This window comes from Cervus canadensis, chromosome 7 (assembly GCF_019320065.1).
Source record: "Cervus canadensis isolate Bull #8, Minnesota chromosome 7, ASM1932006v1, whole genome shotgun sequence".
Taxonomy (NCBI): Eukaryota; Metazoa; Chordata; class Mammalia; order Artiodactyla; family Cervidae; genus Cervus; species Cervus canadensis.
The window spans coordinates 90,829,596-90,851,634 of NC_057392.1; the positions used below are offsets into that span (position 1 = coordinate 90,829,596).

A 22,039-nucleotide genomic window follows, 5' to 3' on the forward strand; every position below is an offset into this window, starting at 1 on the left:
AATGTCAATAAATGGAGAGCAGGGGATTTCCCTGGTGGCCCAGTGGTTAGGAATCGGACTGCCAATGCACTGGACATGGGTTGGACCGCTGATCTGGAAAGATCGCTCATGCCACCAAGCAGTTAAGCCTGTGTGCCCCAGCTACTGAGCTCGCAGCCCAGGGCCTGAGCTCGCCTGCACGGCGCAACAGAAGGCGCTGCGGTGAGAAGCCCGCCCTCCACGAGGGAGCGGCGTCCCCTCCCCAGCTACAGGGCCCGCGCACAGCCTGACGGCCCCGGACAGCCAGAACCGAAGTTAAGAACAAGGCAGCAAGCATGACATCGCTTATTTCTGACACGATAGACTTTACCCCGGACATGACTTCGTGACTAAATAACAATATATAACTGAATCATTTTGCTGTACGCCAGAAACTAACAGAATGTTGTAAACCAATTATACTTCAATTTTTAAAAGATAGATTTTACGATAAAAACAATACTGGTGATAAAGAAGGCCATTGTGCTCAGGTGTGTCTGACTCTGAAACCCCATGAACTGCAGCCCGCCCAGGCTTCTCTGTCTATGGAATTCTCCAGGCAAGAATACTGGAGTGGGTTGCTACGTCCTCCTCCAGGGGCTCTTCCCAACCCAGGAATCAAACTCACATCTCTTACGTCTCCTGAACTGGCAGGTAGATACTTTACCACTAGCATTACCTGGGAAGCCCTAAAGAGGGATATTACTCGAAAGTTCAATTTATCAGAAAGAAAATATAATGTTAACTTTGTATTAAATAACCTAAAGCTAGTAAAAAAAAAAATTTCATAGTTTCAGGGTAAAATTGACAAATCCAGAATTGTAGGTACTCCTTGTTCTTAACTGTAAAAATCATAAATAAAACAAGTGAATAGATTTAAAAGATAACATTTGTATTGCTTGTGGCATTAACAGTGCTCTTGCTCCATTTTCTGAACTTTCTTGATTGTTGTGACAATTTTATAATTAAAACACCTTTGACGAAAACCAAGTGTGGAAGTCAAAATCTTAATTGAGGACTTGAGGTGGCCTAGTTATTATTAATTAATTACTAGAGTTTTACTTTATTGGGGTAGCTCTGTAGCTGTTACCCCAATGTTTATCAGGTTCAGTTTAGTTCAGTCGCTCAGTCGTGTCCGACTCTTTGCAACCCCATGGACTGCAGTACGCCAGGCCTCCCTGTCCATCACCAACTCCCAGAGTTTACTCAAACTCATGTCCATTGAGTCGGTGATGCCATCCAACCATCTCATCCTCTGTCGTCCTCTTCTCCCACCTTTAATCTTTCCCAGCATCAGGGTCTTTTCAGATGAGTCAGTTCTTCACACCAGGTGGCCAAAGTATTGGAGTTTCAGCATCAGTCCTTCCAATGAATATTCAGGACTCATTTCCTTTAGGATGGACCGGTTGGATCTCCTTGCTGTCCAAGGGACTCTCAAGAGTCTTTGCCAACACCACAATTATCAGGTTGGATACATCTTAATTTCAACTTGTTTCTTGGTGTTTTGCTAAAATGTCAAATGAGTTTTTACATGTGGACATAAATGGCTCCGGCACTCCTTGACTGTACATTAAATATGACTTAACACAGTTATTATTACTTATTTTGAATAAGAACAAAATATTTTTGGAAACAATGCAAAATAATGCATTCTGCATTTAAATACACTACAACTGGTTGTTATCAGCTACTTCTGGGATCTGTTTCAACAAGGGTGCTTTTCCTTTTCTTTGTTTTCTGCTCAGACATCACTATTATCAATTACCCAGAATAAAAGCAGAGAAAGATACAAATTGGTATCTTTTTGATACAAAAGTATCAATACTTTTTCTCATATTGATACTCTCTTGGACTTACATTGCAATTCTTAAAACAGTGTTCAATATCTACTTATGCCTTTTGAAACACCTGGTGGTAAGCAACAGTTAAATGAAATAGGACCAGATCACTGTATACAAGTAGAAAATAAGGCAGCGTGCTCTGAGGCTTGTTCTAAAGAAAAAGGGCATTAGGAGTCTTTTATTATAATACCAAAAAGAGAAGTGAATAGACTCTTCAAATGCACCATCTCAAAATCTAAACTGTAAAATCTGGTCTATTATATAAGTTTATTTTTCATAGTTCTTCTACTTTATTTTTTTATTTTTATTCTCCAGGGGTCAGAAAGATCCCCTGGAGGAGGAATTCTGTGTGCAATACTGGGATAGAAATGACACCGTTTGAAAAATAAAACAGTAATTTTAGGTATTTTGAAAAATATTAAAAAATGATAAGAATTTTAAATTCTTTTGTTTTACCCAATGTGTTTTAGAATCTTTTGAGATTTGAATACGCAGAATATTCAGTTGACTTAATTCTTATGCTGTTTAGACAATAAAAGAATAAGAATTATTTGCATTGCTTTGCTATATGAAGACAATAGTGTAAAAATTAAATCTTAAAAACTTCAAATAAAACTTCATTGTAGATTAATAAATCAATTTCAACTTCAAACTATCATTTTATTATTTTTCTTTACTCGTTACCTTTGTTTACTGTTTAAAGTTACTGAATTACAACATGTATAAAGAGCGCAAATAAGTGTACAGCTTAATGAATTCTTACATCGGCACTGTGCAGTGTATCATTAACTTTGAGGCTGATCAACTAGTAAAACTGAAGGATTAAAACCATCAACGACCACCATACACACAAAAAAAGTAGTAAACAAGAATGAGTAAGTGTGACTAAATCAGGTGGGCGGCACATTTGCAAAAATGAAACAAGTTTGGCACACATTTTATAGCACATAGGTTCTATGTATCATCAGAACATGAAAGAATACAGTATCTCAATCTGACAGGAGCCTGACTTGGGAGTTTGCTTACGGTGATTTCCCTTCCTTGCCTGTAAGAGTTGTACATTTCAAAGCAAACATCAGAAAAGATACAAAACGTCAGAATCAACTAGATTACGTAGCAACGTTTTTATCTTCTTTCCTGAGCGACATCTGTGGAATCCTCCTTCTCACTAATTGTGACCTTACGTGATAACTTTAAAGTTGAAAATCAACTTTTTCAAAAACGCTTTGAGACGCTCTCTTCCCTTGATTGACAGATCGTTTAGTTCATTTAAAATCGAAATTGTGGGACGTCTCCTAATCCTTTGCATAGCCATAACGCCCAGCGGTTACTAAAGACCACGCAATATTTACAGGGACTCTACCCATGTTTTACCACTTAAATACAAGCTATTCTCCGATCTGGGTCCTGAAATTAGTTTACCTTTTGAGAGTAGAAATATTAACATGTTCATACAACGAACCCGTTCTTAAGATTTTTAAATTCTTTATATATTCAGATTTCTTCGACCCACCAGTAATATTCCCAGTTAGCAACCAATAGTTTTACATTGCTCGCTATTTGTTTCCTTCGGAATTTACGAGCAATTTAGCCGCTTTAAAACAGGGGAAGAGAGGCTCTTCCTGTCCAAGAACCCACACAATGAAAGGCCCTTGGTACCCAAATGAAGCAACAATGAAAGACCGGCAAAGCTCAGAAATGTTCCTGAAAGCCAAGAATGCCACTCTGATTTCAGATTGCTGGAGCGCGCCCGCCTGGTAGCCTTTGTGGCCGAGAGGTCCGGAGAAGAGGGTCCCACTGAGGATGCCTGAGATGACGGTGGCCGACTCTGCTACCCGCCCGCCCGGACCACAAAGGGGAATCAACGCTCCGCATCCCGTCACCAGGGCAACTCTGCAACCCGACACCGAGGCGCAAGGTACCGCATCCCGAGCCGGCCGCAGGACCGAGGCGTTTCACCGCCCGGACGCGGGGACTCCGAGGCGCCCCCGACGCCGCCGTCCCGGGGGTACCGAGAGCGACTGGGGAGACGCCCAGCCCGCAGACCGCGGGTCCGAGGCTCAGCCGCTCTCAGCCGCCCGCCGCACTCAGACCTCGCCGGCCGCACGTGGCGCCGTGATTGCCCCGGGCGGTATCCCTCCGCGCCGCGCCCCCGCTCAGCCTCCCCCTCCCTCCTCGGGACCCTCGGAGCCAGGGCGCCGCGGAAGGATCGCACGCACGCGCGCGCGCACGCCCGCCCGCCGGGACGCCGGGGAGCCGCGGCGAGGAGTCGTCCCCGGCGCCATCGCCCGCACGGCCGCTCCGCAGCCTGCCGCCGCTACTTAATCAGCCCCGCAGGCGCGGGCGGGAGGGCGGCCGGGCCGGGCGCGCTCCGCGGCTCGTCCCTCACCGCCGTCCCCGCGTCCTCCCTCCGCAGCTCCTCGGGGAGGGGGGCGGTCGGTGCTTGCGCAGAGCCGCCTCCTCTCCGCCCCCGCCCCGCCTCCCCCCGCGCCGCCGCCGCCGCCCGCGCCCGCCGCCGCCGCCGCTGCGCCTGCTGCTCCTCGCCGTCCCCGCTGCAGTGCGAAGGGCTCGAAGATGGCCGGTTGGCAGAGCTACGTGGATAACCTGATGTGCGATGGCTGCTGCCAGGAGGCCGCCATTGTCGGCTACTGCGACGCCAAATACGTCTGGGCAGCCACGGCCGGGGGCGTCTTCCAGAGCATTACGGTGAGGACCGGAGGGGACCGGGGCTCCCGGCCCCGCACCCGAGCGGGGCCGGCCGGCCGTGGGGGCGCCGCAGCGCGGGGCCGGCCTCGGGCAGGGCCGCGCCGGCAGGTGTGCGGGGCGGCGGGCGCCGAGGATGCGGCTGCCGGCCGGGCGGGGAGGCCGAGGCCCGGGGACGCCCCCTCGCCGGGGCTGCGCTGGGTGCTTGTCCGGATGAGGCTGGGGGAGGGGGCGCGCACCGGTCCGTGGGTGGGGGGCCTTTTCCCTTTTCTCGCCCCCGCCCCGGGGTCCCCTGGAAGCCCTACGGTTTGCTTTGTACGTTCCCGGCTGGAAGCGGGGACCGGAGGGGCCGGGCTGGGGTGCGGGTCCTCGGGTGGCCGGGCCGCCCCTAGCTCCGGGGACGGCGCGGGCTGTGGGAGGCGGCGGCTGCCCGGCCCCCGGGAACCTCGCAGCCACTTGGCGTAGGTTTGCCGGTGTCCAGGCCTCTTGGGCTTGCGAGAAATGTACGCAGACAACGTAGGTGGATTCGTGAATCTCTGGCTCCATAGGATTTTTTTTTTTTTTAATTCTCCAAGATGGCGAACTGCCATTGATTTCTCTCCTATGGAGATTCATCGATATACAGTTATCCCCAATTACGCAACAGAGCTCTAAAAAAAGGGGGTGCTTGGGGCTTTCAATAATCTGCGAACACCGAGGGGACGCTTCAGTTCTCCAAGTCCCTCCCTCTTTAGTGATCTTCGTAAGGGAACTAATGCAGATTAATGCTTCCCGGTGCCTGATTTTACTGTGACTTGGTGGTTTGACTCGGTTGCCACATGTTTGGGGAATAATTGTCAATAAGCCTTCCAGTGCTGCTTTATTGTTTTGTCTCTTTCTGCATAAGGGTCTGAAATGGTGACATTATATCAAATACGGGACCATTCTCTTAATTTCCTAAGCTTCACGCCCCCTTCCTATCAAATGCCAAAATTCAGGCCCCTTACTATGGGTGCTACTAATTATTCTCGTACTACTTAACATGGTTTAAGGTCTAACTGTGTAGAACTCCTGATCGAGGTCCTTTCAGGTTCTCTCTCGCCGCAGTGGACTACAATTCTTACACAGAATTGGCGTCTGGCGATCAACTTTTTTCCTGCAGTCCTCTTGTCTTTGTGTGTGAGTTCCCGCTGTCTGGCTGGGAAGATTGCGGGAGTGTGCATGGAAGTGGCTGGGGCCTGCTATGACTCTGCAGTTCTGATGGGGGCGACGCCTTCCTTCTTATTCATGGAATGTTAGAATGCACGTTTTCTCCTTTCCGGTTCTGGTCGCTACCTCAGTTTCTTTCCCACTCCCTCCATTTTCTCTACTCTTTGATGGTTTTCTATGGCAGTGCTACAGACAGAATCCTCTTTGCGTTTGCCCGGAAAGAAAACTGATTACTGAGGAGGGAGGGGAAGGAGAGTTGGAGGGGGAGTCTGGGCTAAAATAGGAGGGAAATATGAATTGGGGGATGCGCTGAGGTTCAGGGCTTGAGGTTCATCCTCAGGGGCTATGTCAAGCTATTTGAAACAGAGTAGATGTGAACAGATCTGCCAAGCGTGGACTTTGTTTCAGGAGACTTTCAAAGAAGTTTAAATTTGATATGACAAGACTGTTAACTTGACGGTGATAGGTAAGATTTTGTTGAAAGTTTTTAGGTGAATCTTTACCATTACATAAGCACTTCGGCCACCACCTGACTTGAAACAAGTTTATAAATAACTCAAGTTTGTAGTTTATCTAGTGTCAACTACCAACTGGAGATTCTTTGCATAGACTGGGCTTAGTTAACAGACCACTCTCTCTTAACTGTGAAATCTAACTGCCTGCCTGATAGAACATGTCATCCTGTAAGATTAATCTTTTAGAAAAGATGGGAACTTGGTTTTACATTAACGAAATGTGGATGTCTTGTAGTGGTAGTACAAACTTGACAGTTTTCCTGTTACACCAAGACAAGAAATTAACTACAACTTTTTGTTTTCTTTTCTCTCTTTTTTTTTTTTTGTGGTTGGGGGCGGGGGCAGCCAGGAGAAATAGATATGATTGTAGGAAAAGACCGGGAAGGTTTCTTTACCAATGGTTTGACTCTTGGCGCAAAGAAGTGCTCAGTGATCAGAGATAGCCTATACGTGGATGGTGACTGCACAATGGACATCCGGACAAAGAGTCAAGGTGGGGAGCCAACATACAACGTTGCCGTCGGCAGAGCTGGTAGAGGTAAGCACAGTGCCCTTTTGGTTAAAAGTGGCAAGTCACATTACAACTTATTTAGCAGTTTCTTTACCATTTTGAATAAAGTGTTGGTCCATAATGGCTATTAAGGTGGTTTTTGTGAACTGCCCAGCACTGAAGGAGGCTCTGCTCTAGACTCATTGACTCTCTCCAGCAGCTGCGTGTCCGCCTCCCCTCTGAGAGCCTGACTTTACGCTGAAATAGAGTGTTAACATCAGCTCCTTCAGTTCCAGCTTTAGTAAACTGGAAATCTGTATGTATAACTGAACCACTTTACAGTTGAAATTAACATTGTTAATCAACTATACTTTAATATAAAATAAAAAGTTAAAAAATAAAATTACTTTGTCTCCTCAACTGGTATTCAGATTGTTAAATCATTCAAATTGGTTATTTTAGTCCCTCTGGGTTTTTGACCTTTGAATGTCTTCTTTCTTGCTCACATTTTAGTCATTCACTATTCAGCGTAAAAAATGAAAAATTAATATTGGCTTCCATTTCTATTAGAAACATTGCTGGAGAAGAGAGAAATAATTAGAAGCCACTGTGAGCCATCGTTTACTGCAGTGGGCCTACCGACTCCCAGGACTGTCCTAAAGGTCCCTGCTGTTCCGCTGTGCATTGCTATGTATGAGTGTTTCTCTGTAGGAAAATTAGATGGCTGTGAAATAGGAGATAAATCTCAGATAGTGGCTGAGCTCAGATAAATATACTGAAAAGAAGCATCAACCAAGGGACAGAAAAGCAGAGTTTTTGTGCCACACTGCACTCCTGACATCTAGTGGCGATAAATGTAAAATCTGATACATACACATTCTGAGGGTAGACCTTTGAACTACATCATAGAAAAACCTGCTGTTGGAAATAATAAATTTGTTTTAGGGTTTTATACTCAATTAAAAATAAAGCTAACACAGTGAGGATATCAGTAAGCACAAACCTTCAGAACTTTTCATTTGGGCTTTTCTGAATGGCACTGAAAATGCTATTTAAAATTCAGTCTTGGTTTTTCTCTGGAAGTAATACACACTTAGCCTCACTAGTAAGACTTAACAGTTTGTACTTAAGCAGTTAAATTTGGGAAGAATTTTATAAGTAAATAAGTTTTTTTAAAATTTATTTTTTGGGGATCAGTCTAATGTGTATTTGTCATGCTAATCAGAAGTTTTTTGCTCTCTATATAAGATAGATGTCCATAAAAGGAATGCCATTTTCAGCAACATGAATGGACCTAGAGATTATACTAAGTAGTAAAAGTCAGACAGAGAAAGAGAAATCACCTATATGTGGACTCTTAAAAAAAACGATACAAAGGCACTTGTTTATCAAACAGAAACATTCACACACTTGGAGGACAAACTTAGGGTTACCAAAGGGGAAAAGTTGGGGAAGAGGGATAAATTACATGAGTTGGGGATGAACGAGGACACACCATGACACATAAAGTAAACGCCGAGGGCCTACACCGGAGCTCTACTCAGTAACCTACGTGGGGGAAAAACAATAGACAGTCACACTCTTTTCCCCCTAGCTAGTGTAAAGATGTTTTTATAGCGCTCTGCAGCTGGGTTCCAATATGCAGATAATAGAATGTTTTGGGCGTATTACTAGTTTGAAAGTTCACCTTTTTGGAGACCTGGCTGACTTCAGTGCTTCGTTGTTCATGAAAAACTGACTTAATGTTAACTTATTAATCGGGATTCTGTCTGCTAAAACTTATGTGACTCTCTTAATTAACACTTCTTTTGAAACACTTTTCTTCTTTCTCTTTCAGTCTTGGTCTTTGTAATGGGAAAAGAAGGGGTCCATGGAGGCGGATTGAATAAGAAGGCATACTCAATGGCAAAATACTTGAGAGACTCTGGGTTCTAGCTGCTAGGTAGACTGTTAAGTATTAGGGGAAAATTGCTCTTAAACTTTCCTAGCTGTAAGCTTGAGTCTTAATTCTGGAAATTTTATTAGCAATGCAGGGTGATGGGGTATGAACCTGTGTCTGCTCTGTGTCCCTCTGTCGGTGGGGAAAGGCGTCTTTCTTCCTGCCCCCCCCCCCCATAATTCTGTTCCCTTTGTTTTGTTCCCCCGCGCACTCCAGCACTGGTTATAGTCATGGGAAGGGAAGGTGCCCCCGGAGGCACGCTTGGCGAGAAAGCGTATGCACTCGCTATACCTGAGGAGGTCTCATGTGTAAGCAGCCTCTCCCCATCTTCCTAGCAACTGTCTTCATCATCACCCCAATTATGGTCACAGTGCTACCAGATTATAGATGGTAGCTAATTTTTCTTCACCTATTTTCTAATGTCGCAATTCCTGTTTGCCCAGTGGATCATCTGTATGTTAACCACTGTATGTAACCAACCTTATCTGGCAACGTAACTGCAGCACAATAATGATTTGCATGATACCTTGAAATTGGGGGGAGGGGCATGCCAAGTTGGGCATCACTTTGTCTTAGCAACTAATGGGATATTGATTACTAAAATAAGTTAATTTAAGCAAGGTGCCGGTTGTACAATCTCTGATTTGATCAGTGTCTTTCAGCACTTTGAGCATTTACTTAGCTCACTTAGTCTTCCTTTCACAGCGCATGGTTGGGAGGAACAAGTGCATGCATCTTTCCTTCACTCCCCTTCCCCCACCCCCGCCCTTTGCACATAGGTATTTGGTTCGCTTCCATCTTCTTTTATGCAGTGCCTGGTTTATTTAACCGATTAATACCACTTCTGTTGATGCTGTTGAGAGCTGCAGTACTTTGCTTTGAGTATTGTTGCTGCACTTGAGTGGGGACGAAACCGTTCTCATGGTGTCCGCGGGACCCAAGTGCAGCTGCAAGACGAGGGCAAACGCACTTCCTCCCGCGACCTCCAGCGACCGTGCGGACTGAACCCCCAGGGGCGTCCTCATCGCAGTGGCTCAGACTTGTTCCTGTCTTTTTCTTTGCACACCAGCTCTACTCTTCAGTAGGATTGTAAAAGGCTGCCATTATGGACGTTAGGTATCCCAACATAACCGTCTGGAGTGTGTCCGGTTTGTTCTTCATAGGACCAACTTTTATTTGCAGCTTGAGTTTTTATATGAAGTTGCATTATTGTGGACTTGGCTGTCTTGTGATGAATTTTTTTCATATGTATTCTGTGCCATACTATTGTTAAAATGAACTGTTGCTATTGTGAGATGGATTTTAACTGACCTGTTAAAGGTTTCTTTCGAATGGCACTACTTTAGGGACACTCTAGTATTTGCTTCTATTGTTTGGGCCTTGTGGATAATGTACAGATTTAAAAACAAATCTTGTTGCTGATTTGTCCATTTCTTTCCCTGCACTTTGTTACATCTGGGATACAGTCTAACTCATCTGATTTAATATGCATTTAAAAAAATGCCATAACTATTAAACACCTTGTTTACAGACAGATGAAATAAATTTATTCCAACCAAATACTCCAGACTCCTGTTATTTATATACATTGTTAGCTTACTGTTACAGCTGACCTTTGACATAATGGGAATACACTCCACTGCAAGCATATGATTTTTCAGAAACTTCAGCTGGTGGTCTACTCCATTTTCTCTAGTATTATGAGTGCCTAGGAATTTATTTTTAAAAACCTTTGCTCTATTAAAAATGGTTTGTCATTTTGGGTGCATCTTCAGGCTTATGAGGCAAAAATTGATTTATCCACTAGAAATTAAATAACTTTTCTTGTGTTGCTGGTGTTTTGATACAAAAACCTAGTGAGCCGTAAGGGGCCCAGTATCCCGAACGGTTTCTGCATTTGTGGATTCTTCTGTATTGAACTGTCATACGACTTCGCTTGATTTGGAGGCCGTGTTGGCAGGTGAAGTCAGTCAGCTGGGCCTCTCACGTAAGAGAAGCCATTCCTTGGGCAGCATAGAAGATAGTGGGGATTGGGAAGTCTTGCAGGTTCTGACTGTGTAATAGTCAAGTTTCATCCCAGAGGTCATAAGGTCTCTGAGATGTACTGAATCTTAGTATGTTTTAATACTGTTCAGGTCAGTGATTATCATGAACTGCCAAGTGGAAGGTCCAAGCTCAAAACTTGGTGGGTCTAAACAAAACTGGGAAACTGGTTATAATTCAGATTCTGGGCTCTGGAATGCTACCCTGGAGATGAAAGTTTCCTGAAGTCACTTGAAAAATAATCATTATTAGGTCAGTCTGATTCATTTTAAAGCGGACTATATGCTACCATTTGAGAAAGAGTGGGTAGGGAATGGAAGTTAATCTCTCAAGATACACTGTGCATAACTAAGGTTTTTTCTTTGACAGCGTTAGTTCCGAATTTGGCCATGCAGGGACGTAAAGGTATGGAAGATGCGGGATTTCGGGCTGCTGTAATAGTAGGGCACACCTTAGAAAGGTAAAAGAAAAAACCCAAAACTTGTTGACCTGTTAAGATCCCTGTTAGCAACAAGAGGTTGGTCAGATGGAAACTTGGTGGTTGGGTTGTGATGATTTTATGGTAATGTAAGTTACACTTTAGGGTAACTAATTAGAAAGCAGTGACTAGACTGGGGAAACCCTTAGGAAGGAACCTCTGCGTGGCTGAGGGGACGTGTGTGTGTGGGAGGTGTGGGTAGGGGAGAGGACAGGAGTTGCGCTGCATTGCTTAATCCCGCAGCTGTGGCCAGCTCTTTGAAGGCTCCTCTGTCCTGGGGGAGTCTCCAGCGTGAGACTGCGGTGGGCTGCCGTGCCCTCCTCCAGGGCGTCTTCCCAGCCCAGGCCTCCTGCACTGCAGGCGGATTACTTACCTCCGGAGCCGCCAGAGAAGACCGGAGACGGCAACTTTATCACTCAAGTAATGAATGAAACTAGTAACTGGCCCCCTTTCCATAACTTCGTTAGAAAAGCACTTACGAAAATCATGTATCTTTGCTTTGTACTTTTCTAGGAATTTAACCTAAAGAAATGGAGCTATATAAATTTGTATAGCAGAATGTCACTCCCACAGCGTTACTTAGAATAACTAAACTTGGAAAACTATAAGATTTAACTTTCAGGGTTATGAGTCGAATAAATGACTATGTTCAGAGGATAAATAGTCATTAAAGAATTACATAAGACCGTGCTCACCAATGAATTTTAAATATAATGGGATAAATATATATTGTATATAATGTATTTTACATGTGTATTTCTGAAGGCAAAATACAGATCTTTCTCGGGTAAGTTTCTAGGTAACTATACTTTTTATAATCAGAAAATTTTTAAATTAGATACTTTTTTAGTGGAAATGGGATTTTAATTTTATTCAGTTGCCTTTTAAACAAAGCTGTGTAATTATACCCATAGAGAAATTATGAAAGATTTCAAGTGACTATTAGAACTAGTAACAATCCTAGATAGTGCTGTTAAGTATATATATATTTCACAACTGAGAGTTTATAGAGTTTCAAAAGAAAATGACTTTTGCCTCAGAAAAATTCCTAACTTAAATTTGAAGGAACCAAGTCCTTGATTTGAATTGTGGATTAAAGACTGAGGGAATATAATATCTAATACACTTAACAGTGATTAACTTTTTCCCTTTAAAAAATTATATTTTAGGTATGTTCTTCTTATTCAGTAATTATAAAAACTATTACATTGATGTGCTAGACAGTGAGCTCAGTGTTTGGACCGCGCACCCTGCCTCAGGATAAATGAATTATACAGATGAGCAGACAGGGTCAGAAAAGTTAGATCAAACAGGTGTGCCAAATTCCATAGCACTGTTTTAACTACCACAGGAAACTGATAATTCTGTTTCTCAGCTCTTGTTTTGAGTTCTGTGGGGAGGGGGTGGGAGAATAATGAAGAATTCAATTTTTTATTTTCCTAAGTGGAAATACTAATTTTTTGTTGTTGCTTATAAGAATTTTTTTAAAGCAGTTCAAAAAGTGAAATTTCCCTCAGTAGTGTTACATTTTTAAAAAATGTATTACATTTTTTTACAACAGAAGGCTAACTGGTACACTTAACTATTCTCTAACATGCTTCTTCTGTTCACTGTTAACGTCCCACGTCAGTACAGATAAATCGAGTCATTTACCTGCTCGGGGCGTACGCGGTTTCCTGTAAAGATGTACACTGTTGTTGGAACAGTGGTCTGCAGTTTTGGGGGGATTCCCTAATTGCTTGTGAGCAGTTACTTTGTGTAAAATCCTAAGGTAATGAGTGTTTATCTGACCTAAATTACCTTAATCATTACACCTTTAAAACACACTGCACATAGACAGGTTTAATGTGGGTAATGCTACAGGAGCACAAAGAAAGTGGAAAACGTGTTTATTAACATTCAAACTCCCTTCATACAAGGCCATATAAAAGTTCTTAGCATTTTGATTATATATATAAGCCTATATTTTCTACATAGTTACAGTAATGTGTAATTTAGCTTTTCATAATACATTGTTTAAATACATCGTTAGTTCTGTTAGACGTAAGCAACGTTTTCAAATCCAATACTTGAACAGTTTCCTCTGTACATAGTTTAGCAGGGCTAATAAGCATAGGATGCTCTTATTAAGAGGTATATGATCTGAATATTAACAATTACTGAAGTTTGGTATTTTTATACAGCATTTTGCTTATGTTTTGATCACCACACAGAATCCTTAAGGATACTGAAATTCAGTAAGTAAAGTCAGAGACGTTGCTTCAGCTGATAAATCAAGTTCATACATGACACTATAGTATTGAAAACCTTAAAAACAGAAAGAAACCTTTTGCAAACTGCCTGAGTGCTGACTGTTCCTGTCAGGGTGAGACTGCTTGACAACAGAAAGGAAGAAGCTTTGAGTTTCTCAGTGGTGCTGACGGTTGCCTCTCGCTAATGATGACAATCTGGGCAAACGCCAGAGCAAGCATATCCCAGCCCAGCAGCTCTGGGTGACTTCATGGAGATGGGAGTTGCCTCATGCTTGGCGGCTGCAGCACTGACCCTGTGTGTGAAAACGTGGGACGTGTGCGTCCTGTGGTCTAGGTCTTAACTGCAAGCTATGCTGAGGGATTTTTTTAATGTTTTGGCTACATTTCATTCCAAAAGAGTCGATTTGATGCTTGAGTTACAGCACCAGTCTATTATTAGTGAAATGAAGTACACTCCTGCAGATAAAATACCAGATCAAAAAAACCTGTTTCAGTAATCTTGATTAACCTGTAGAATAAAAAATAAATTATCTCTACAGAAATCTCTGAAGGGAGCAAAAAAAAAAAAAAAAAAATCAAACTATATGCCTAAAGAAACATTTTAAAAGGAAATAACCCAGCATCCTCTGGAGGTCAGACAGTATTTGCCAGGTTGTAATCCCGGTCGCCATTAGGCTGCAGCTGGACCACAACACTGTGTTCGTTCACTTCGTTTTCTGCATCACTGCTCTCGGGGTCTTCGTTGTCGTCCTCCTCGTAGTCTGAAGACTCTGTCATGTTCTGATGTGAGTGGGACTCCGACAAGGCCCCGAATGACTGAGTGCTGGCGGAAGCCACAGGCCTGAGTAAAGGGGTGTGTTCTGACACTTCATTTTCTTCTTGACTGCTATCCGTGTCAGAGTCTGAATCGCCTTGAGAAGGAACGACTTTTTGCTTGCAGACTGGACAGGTTTTTTTGGTCTTAGTTAGCCAAGGATCTACACACTTGCAGTGATAAGCTGTTGAAGCAAAATACACATCTTTTAGATAGTACACTGTTGTTGAGAACATACTCTGCCATGGTTATTCATGTTCTCATCCGTATGCATCATAGAGGGGCGAGACAAAAGCTTGTGAATTTTTATAAATCCTCCTCCTCCAATGAGATCACTGGTTAGTACAGGGCCTGGCTTATGATGTGCTACTAACTTTTTTTCCCCCCCATTTATTTTTATTAGTTGGAGGCTAATTACTTTACAATATTGTAGTGGTTTTTGTCATACATTGACATGAACCAGCCATGGATTTACATGTATTCCTACTATTTTCTAATACTGAACCCAAGTATAAATTACGTATAAATTCAAAGCAGTATGTAATTATTCATACCATGGGAACAGGGAAGGATTCTGAGTTTGTCTCCATCTTCATATTCATCCAAACAAATGGCACATACATCATATTCATCTCCTATGATAGAAATAGTAAAGTTAATTAAAAGATCCCTTTTGAATTCCTTACTGTTGAATTTACAACCTTTATTTTTAAAAAAGACAAAGTCATTGCCTATCTCACACACAGGGCAACCACATCAGGAAGCATGTCAGGATAAAGCCATTGTCTGGATAGATAGGTGGGAAGAACATTAACATACAGAAAAGAATAATAGTTCCAATTGAAAGAATCCGTTTAACATCTGTAGTCATTTACGCACATTCAGGAGAAGTCCTAAATAGAAAGTTTTAATGAAAATTTTTGTTCAGTATCTTGAATGTGGTTTTTGTAGTATCACTTACCTAATACATTCTGTAACAAATACAGGGTTCTATTACAACCTCCTGTTTGAGATTAGTGAGACTGATTTTACCTATCTCAAACTATTAAAATACTAAAGGACTCCAACATATCTATAAGAATCTGTAATTACACAGTTGATCCATTTACCTGGGCTTTGAGGACAGTTCCAATATATTAAGGAATTCAATCATGCTGATTTCTCAAACAAATCAAACTTTCAGTCTTACGACTTTGTGAAAATGCCCATTAAAGACAGATTCAGTTAATGTAACTGAACAGGACTGAACCAGTCCAGAGCCGTACCACAGATCTCAGCCTCGTTCTACTGAGGTAGAAAGGTTATCCTGCACTATCCAGGCGGGCCCAACGTACACAGGGGCCCCTAAAAGTGAGAGGCGGAGGCTTTTCTTTCTCAGAGTCAGAAGGGGGAGACGTGACTATGTCAGAGATACAATATTACTGGCTTTGAAGACAGAAGGGAAGGAGGGTCATAAGCCAAAGAACATGGTGGCCTCTAGAAGCTGGAAAAGGCAAAGAAATGGATTCCCCCTAGAGCCGTCAGAAAAGAATGTGTGATTTTAGCTCAGTGAGGCCTGTCAGACTTCAAAACTAAAATAATAAATTTGTGTTGTTTTAAGCCACTAAGTTTGTGGCTTTAAATTTGTCACCACAGCAATAAGAAATGTGTATAAGTAGTATTAGGGTTAGCCTGCAAGTGAAAGTTGCTCAGTCATGTCCAACTCTTTGCAACCCCATGGACTATACAGTCCATGGAATTCTCCAGGCCAGAGTACTGGAGTGGGTAGCCTTTCCCTTCTCCAGCAGATCTTACCGACCCAGGGTTTCCTGCATTGAAGGCGGATTCTTTACCAGCTGAGCTTATCAGGGGGTTAGGCCGCTGCTGCTGAGTCGCTTCAGTCGTGTCCGACCCTGTGTGACCCCATAGACGGCAGCCCACCAGGCTCCCCCGTCCCTGGGATTCTCCAGGCAAGAACACTGGAGTGGGTTGCCATTTCCTTCTCCAGTGCGTGAAAGTGAAGTTGCTCAGTCGTGTCTGACTCTCCGTGACCCCATGGACTGCAGCCCACCAGGCTCCTCCGTCCATGGGATTTCCCAAGCAAGAGTAATGGAGTGGGGTGCCATTGCCTTCTCTGGGGGGTTAGGCTAGACATACGGAATTGATGCTTTCAAGTGTTTCAAGTGATAGATTTATATTGATCTCCCATATTTTCTAGGTACAGCACTTAGTTTGATGATAACTGGTCAACATTCAAAGGTGTAATTTGTGATCGTGGACCAGAAGGGGGCCTAGTGTTCTGTAGAGAAGTAACCCCCATGGTGTGTGTGATGAAAGGGTAAAGCACACCCTGACTCTTTTGTACGCAACCATGTGCAAGACGCCATCTTTATGTTTCAGTACTCTCAAAGGCAAAACAAAAAGATTAATATACTACGATTTTGGATTGTTGTGGATTAAAAGAGAATGCAAGTAGAGTGTCTGGCACAAATAGTACTACTTAGCCAGTCTCCACCTGATAAAAGTGACCTGGTAGGCATGCTGGCTTATGAAGGCCGAGGCTAGGAATCTGCTCTCTGCTATCCCCACGTGATTCTGTTAGTAGCAGAGCTAGTGGCAATGGTTAATGAACCTGTTGGCTCTACTTGGGGTAATTATGTAATTTAAGTATTCAGTAGCCCTTGAGCTGTGAGTGTACATGACTTCCAGTTTTATTTGAAAGCTAGGTTTGGTAGACACTTGCTAAAAGTGTTCCCCCAACCCCTCTCCAGTCAAAACATGATTAAATGTGGTATGGGTGAGAAATCTAAAAAAAAAAAGTTATATATCAACAAAAAAGCAAAAAGGAAAACAGAATCAACTATCCCGTTTTAAAAGACACAAAACTAAAAACGGTAGAAAATGTATTATGTGACATGACAACTTAGAAATCCAGCCAGTGGATTCACATTCAAGATAATGGCCCAACATCAAACAATTATTAAGTGGTTTATATTTAAGTTAAAGATAAAGGCGCTTACATATTTTTGAAATACTTTTCAACCTTAGCAGATTTTAAAAATTAACCAATTTGCCCAGTGATTCTGGTAGCCTAAAGGGGCTGAAACAAGTGCTAACAGATGTTGGTCTCGTTATTGTCAGCACCATGCTAGAGAGTTCTCTTGCTATAAACCAGTGGTTCTCAGCCAGGGGACGATTCTGCTCCCCCGCCCCTCGGGATACTCGGTGACCCCTGGAGACCTCTTTGGTGTTCACACTGGGAGGTGGCACTGCTGTTATCTAGCGGACCAGGGAGGCTATGAAACCCTATAAAGCTGTGGTGAAAGTGGGCGTCAGTCGCCCAGTCGTGTCCGACTCTCTGCGACCCCATGGACTGTAGCCCACCAGCCCCTCTGTCCATGGGATTCTCCAGGCAAGAGTCCTGGAGTTAGGTTGCCATTTCCTGCTCCAGGGGATCTCCCCGATCCAGGGACTGAACCTGGGTCTCCTGCACTGCAGGCAGATTTTTTACTGTCTGAGCCACCGGGGAAGCCCATAATGCTCTAGACAGCCCCTCAAAGAATTTTCCCATAGAAAATACCAATAGTGAGAAGGCCGAGAGAGCCTGATATAAACACCCCTCCAGGCTTTGTCAAAGACTGCTAACCCACTGGTGGAGAGGTGTTCAGAAGCTGCAGGAGGGGTGAGGTTCATGTCTGTTACGTGTGACCATATGGAAACACTTCTATCTGGATTGTTCTATTATTGTTATTTAAATGTTTCAGAAAATTTTCAAGAAGACAGTTAAAATCTCATCAATCTAGGACCATTATAATACATAAGTGGACAAAACTTTGATTTTCCCCTCTAAACCTGTTTCTGCCTAGTTTTTCCCCCAAACCTTGGGTCATCAGATACAGCAAGGGCACTGACCTGTCAGGACAGAAAACACACATCACGTAAGGCAGCCACTGCAGCAGCATACACTGATCATCAGGCCTGGGCATGGCCTTGATGCCTCTTTCCCTTAAAGCTTAGATTCAACACCACCAAGTCCTATACACTTTTTTCTGTAAAACATCCTCAGTTGGTCTCTCTGATTCCTCAATTACACTAATCCATTAGCCTTGATTACTAGAAGAGCCTCTTCTTTTCCTGTTATATGGTTTTTCTCCATAGCAGCCAAAGTGATATTTTAAAAACATAAACAGCCCCCCATCTCACTCAGAATAGAGTCTGAGCTCTTTGTCACGGCCTTCATTTAGCTGAATACGATCCGATACACAGATTGGTCCTCTCACATCACTATCCCCTTTCATTCACACTTCAGTCACACTGGCCTTCTGTCAGTCTTGAACAAAGTAATGTAAAAGTCAGGTTGGCACCTGCATTTAGCCATGTTATGGCAAAAAATTTAGACACAAAACTAGTTATAGGAAGAGAAATCGCTATTTTTGAAGATAACTTAAAAATGAACTAGTTGTCGACAAAATGAAAAGACAACTACTGAATGTGAGAAAATACTTGGAAATGATTTGACTGACAAGGGGTTGATATCCAAAATACATAAACAGCTCACATCAAAACAACATAAGACCTAAACAGATATTTTTCCAAAAAAGACATACAGGTGATCAACATCACTTAACATCAGGGAAATTCACACAGGTGATCAACATCACTGAAGTCAGAGAAATTCAAATGATCACAATAAGATATCACTTCACAGCTTTCAGAATGGCTATCATCAAGAAGACCAAAAATACTGGCAAGGATGGGGAGAAAAGGGAACCCTTGCACACTGCTGGTGTGAATGTAAGCTGGTACAGCCACTGTGGAAGACAGTATAGAGATTCCTCAACAAACTAAAAACAGACCTACCATATGATCCAGCAGTGTTCCACTCCTGGGTATACATCCAAAGAAAACAACATTAATTCGAAAAGGCAGCACACCCCATGTTCACAGCAGCATTATTTACAACAGCCAAGATAAGGAAGCAACTGGTCCATCAACAGATCAATGGGTAAAGACGATGTAGTATATATATTCCATTATGTGTGTATATATTCCATAGTGTGTATATGTATATACACACACACATACACAATGACCTACCACTCAGTTATAAAAAGAATGAAATTTTGCCATTTGCAACAACATGGATGGACTTGGAGGATATTCTGCTCAGTGAACTAAGAGAAAGACATACTGTGTGATATACTTGTACACAGAATCTAAAAAATAAACATAAACATAACAAGAAACAGAGTCATGGATATACAGAACAAACTAATGGTTATCAGTGGGGAGAGGGAAGGGCAGGGGTGAAAGGGGTGGAGGATGAAGATGTACAAACCACTGGGTATAAAATAAATAAGCTACAAGAATATACTGCATAGCACAGAGGATATAGCCAGTATTTTAAAATAACTATAAATGGAGTATAACCTTTAAAAAATGAGAATCACTATACTTTACACCTGACAATTATATACTATAAATCAAACATACCTCAATCAAAAAATAAGTTTACTTGAAATAATCTAATCATAGTATATATAAAAATTGATGCAAACCTTAACTGTTCGATTTTATAACAAACTAGTCCACCTTTTTTTTTGTTGTCGTTTGTTTTTTTTTTACTAGTCCACCTTAAATCAACTAGAATAGGTTTCCTCAAAGTGAAAGAGAATGAACATTCAGGGCTGAACACATACCATTTTCATGAGAAAAGAATATGTATTTTAAATAATGTGTCCAGGGGAGAGATAGCATTGAATCCATGAGCTTCAAAGCAAAAATTACTGTTCTTATAAAGAAAATGCCTTGCCACTCATTCCCTGCTTTGCCAGTAAAGAAAACAATGACAGCTCTTTCTAGCAAATTTAAATAAATAAATCTTATCTTTTGTTTTCCCCTCCACCATACCTGTTCCTAAGAAATGTGAACAGAAGACAAACTGGATAAAATATTTCATAAGCCAGATTTCCTTAAGAATTGTTCCTGATTATATTTAAACCCCGAGCAAGGGAACAAATATTTACTTTTAAGGTTGGATTAAAGACAGGTAGGGCTTCCCAGTTAGTTCAGCTGGTGAAGAATCCACCTGCAGCGCAGGAGACCCCAGTTCAGTCCCCAGGTTGGGAAGATCGCCTGGAGAAAGGACAGGCTGCCCACTCCAGTATTCCTGGCTGGAGAATTCCATGGACAGAGGAGTCTGGCAGGCTACAGTCCATGGGTTGCAGAGTCAGACCGACTGAGTGATTTCACTTCAAAGGCAGTTAAACAGAGTAATAAAAAATGAGGATGTCTTCATAAACAGATATAAAAAAATTAAAAAAATACTGCCCCATTGTTTTGTGATCTGCTATAAAATGTCACACTGCATTTTTTCAATCTCTGAAATAAAATCTTCGTCCTTCTAAACATGATTAGAAATTTCAATGATTAAGCTATAAAGGAAAAATGTTGGTAACTTAAAACTTCAAATATAAAACCCACTTTTTCATCCTTTACATCTCAGAGATTTTCCTCCTCCACACACTTTCCTCCCTACTGTGGGGTAGGGAGACAGCTCCCATGGAGACTGCCTTAAATGCTTAGTTGAGAGACTATTAAGGGAAAACATGAGGATTTTTCATTTGCTATGAAACATGGTATGTGGTAACCAGTCTTTATGGTTCTAGAAAATGCATCAATTGATGCAGGCAACTCAGGAAACCACAATGTCAATTGAAGAGGTATTTTTGAGGACAACAGTGAACAATGAAATTTATAAGGAAGTTGGCTGCTTCAAAAGCTAGAAAATAACTAATAAAAGGCTGTTATTATTTTGTGTGTGCTGGTGATGGTGTAGTTGCTAAGTCGTGTTCAACTCTTGGCAACTCCATGGACTGTAGCCCGCCAGGCTCCTCTGTCCTCGGGATTTTCCAGGCAAGAGTACTGGAGTGGGTTGCCATGTCCCCTCCAGGGGATCTTCCCCACCCAGGAACTGAACCTGGGTTTACTGCATTGCAGGTGGACTCGTCACCAACTGAGCCACCAGGGAAGCCCTCACATGTGCTAGAAATAGCTAAATCAATATTTTAAACATTTAAATGTTACTCAGCATAAACATTTCTGAACAAGTGACAAAGATGAAGAACACGAAGACAGGAAGATTTAAGATGATCTTGTCCCCACAATACCGTAAATGTGTAAGAGTGCTGACCAACCTTTATAGACATTTTACCTATGCCACAGCCTCAAGCTGCTAATTTCTGTGGGTTTGATTCTGTGGGTGCCTATGAAATACTTCCAAATGCCAAATTCTTTGTTTGTTGGCAAATATTTCCTAAATGTTAGATTCCCCGAACATAAACATGAACAGTTCATTTCAGCCGCTCAGTCGTGTCTGACTCTTTGCAACCCCATGGACTGCAGCATGCCAGGCTTTCCTGTCCATCACCAACTCTCAGAGCGTGCTCAAACTCATGTCCATCGAGAGGGTGATGCCATTCAACCTTCTCATTTTCTGTCATCCCCTTCTCCTCCTGCTTTCAATCTTTCCCAACACTGTAATCTTTCTCAATGAGTGAGTTCTTCGAATCAGGTGACCAAAGTATTGGAGCTTCAGCATCAGTCCTTCCAATGAATACTCGAGACTGATTTCCTTTAAGATTGACTGGTTGGCTCTCCTTGCAGTCCAAGGGACTCTCAGGAGTCTTCTCCAACACCACAGTTCAAAAGCGTCAATTACTCTGCGTTCAGCTTTATTTATAGTCCAACTCTCACATCCATCCATGACCACTGGAAAAA

The 22,039-nt window shown here is 42.6% G+C and overlaps 2 protein-coding genes across 3 annotated transcripts in view; one reads left to right on the forward strand and one right to left on the reverse strand.

Moving 5' to 3' along the window:
- The first annotated feature begins 4,175 nt into the window (after window positions 1–4,175).
- On the forward strand, window positions 4,176–10,254 carry PFN2 (profilin 2). Its single transcript, XM_043474042.1, has 3 exons — window positions 4,176–4,565; window positions 6,611–6,803; window positions 8,593–10,254. Exons 1-3 carry the CDS (start codon window positions 4,434–4,436, stop codon window positions 8,688–8,690), a joined length of 423 nt encoding a protein of 140 aa, XP_043329977.1. The 5' UTR covers window positions 4,176–4,433; the 3' UTR covers window positions 8,691–10,254.
- A 2,833-nt stretch (window positions 10,255–13,087) lies between these two features.
- RNF13 (ring finger protein 13) overlaps window positions 13,088–22,039 on the reverse strand; it is a 112,829-nt gene continuing 103,877 nt past the window's right edge. For both annotated transcript variants that reach the window (XM_043474040.1, XM_043474041.1), the window contains 2 exons: window positions 14,836–14,916; window positions 13,088–14,465 (listed from right to left, as the gene is read on the reverse strand). In XM_043474040.1, coding sequence (XP_043329975.1) covers window positions 14,101–14,465; window positions 14,836–14,916 — 446 coding nt within the window. In that variant the 3' untranslated portion in view covers window positions 13,088–14,100. The remainder of the gene's footprint in view (window positions 14,466–14,835; window positions 14,917–22,039) is intronic.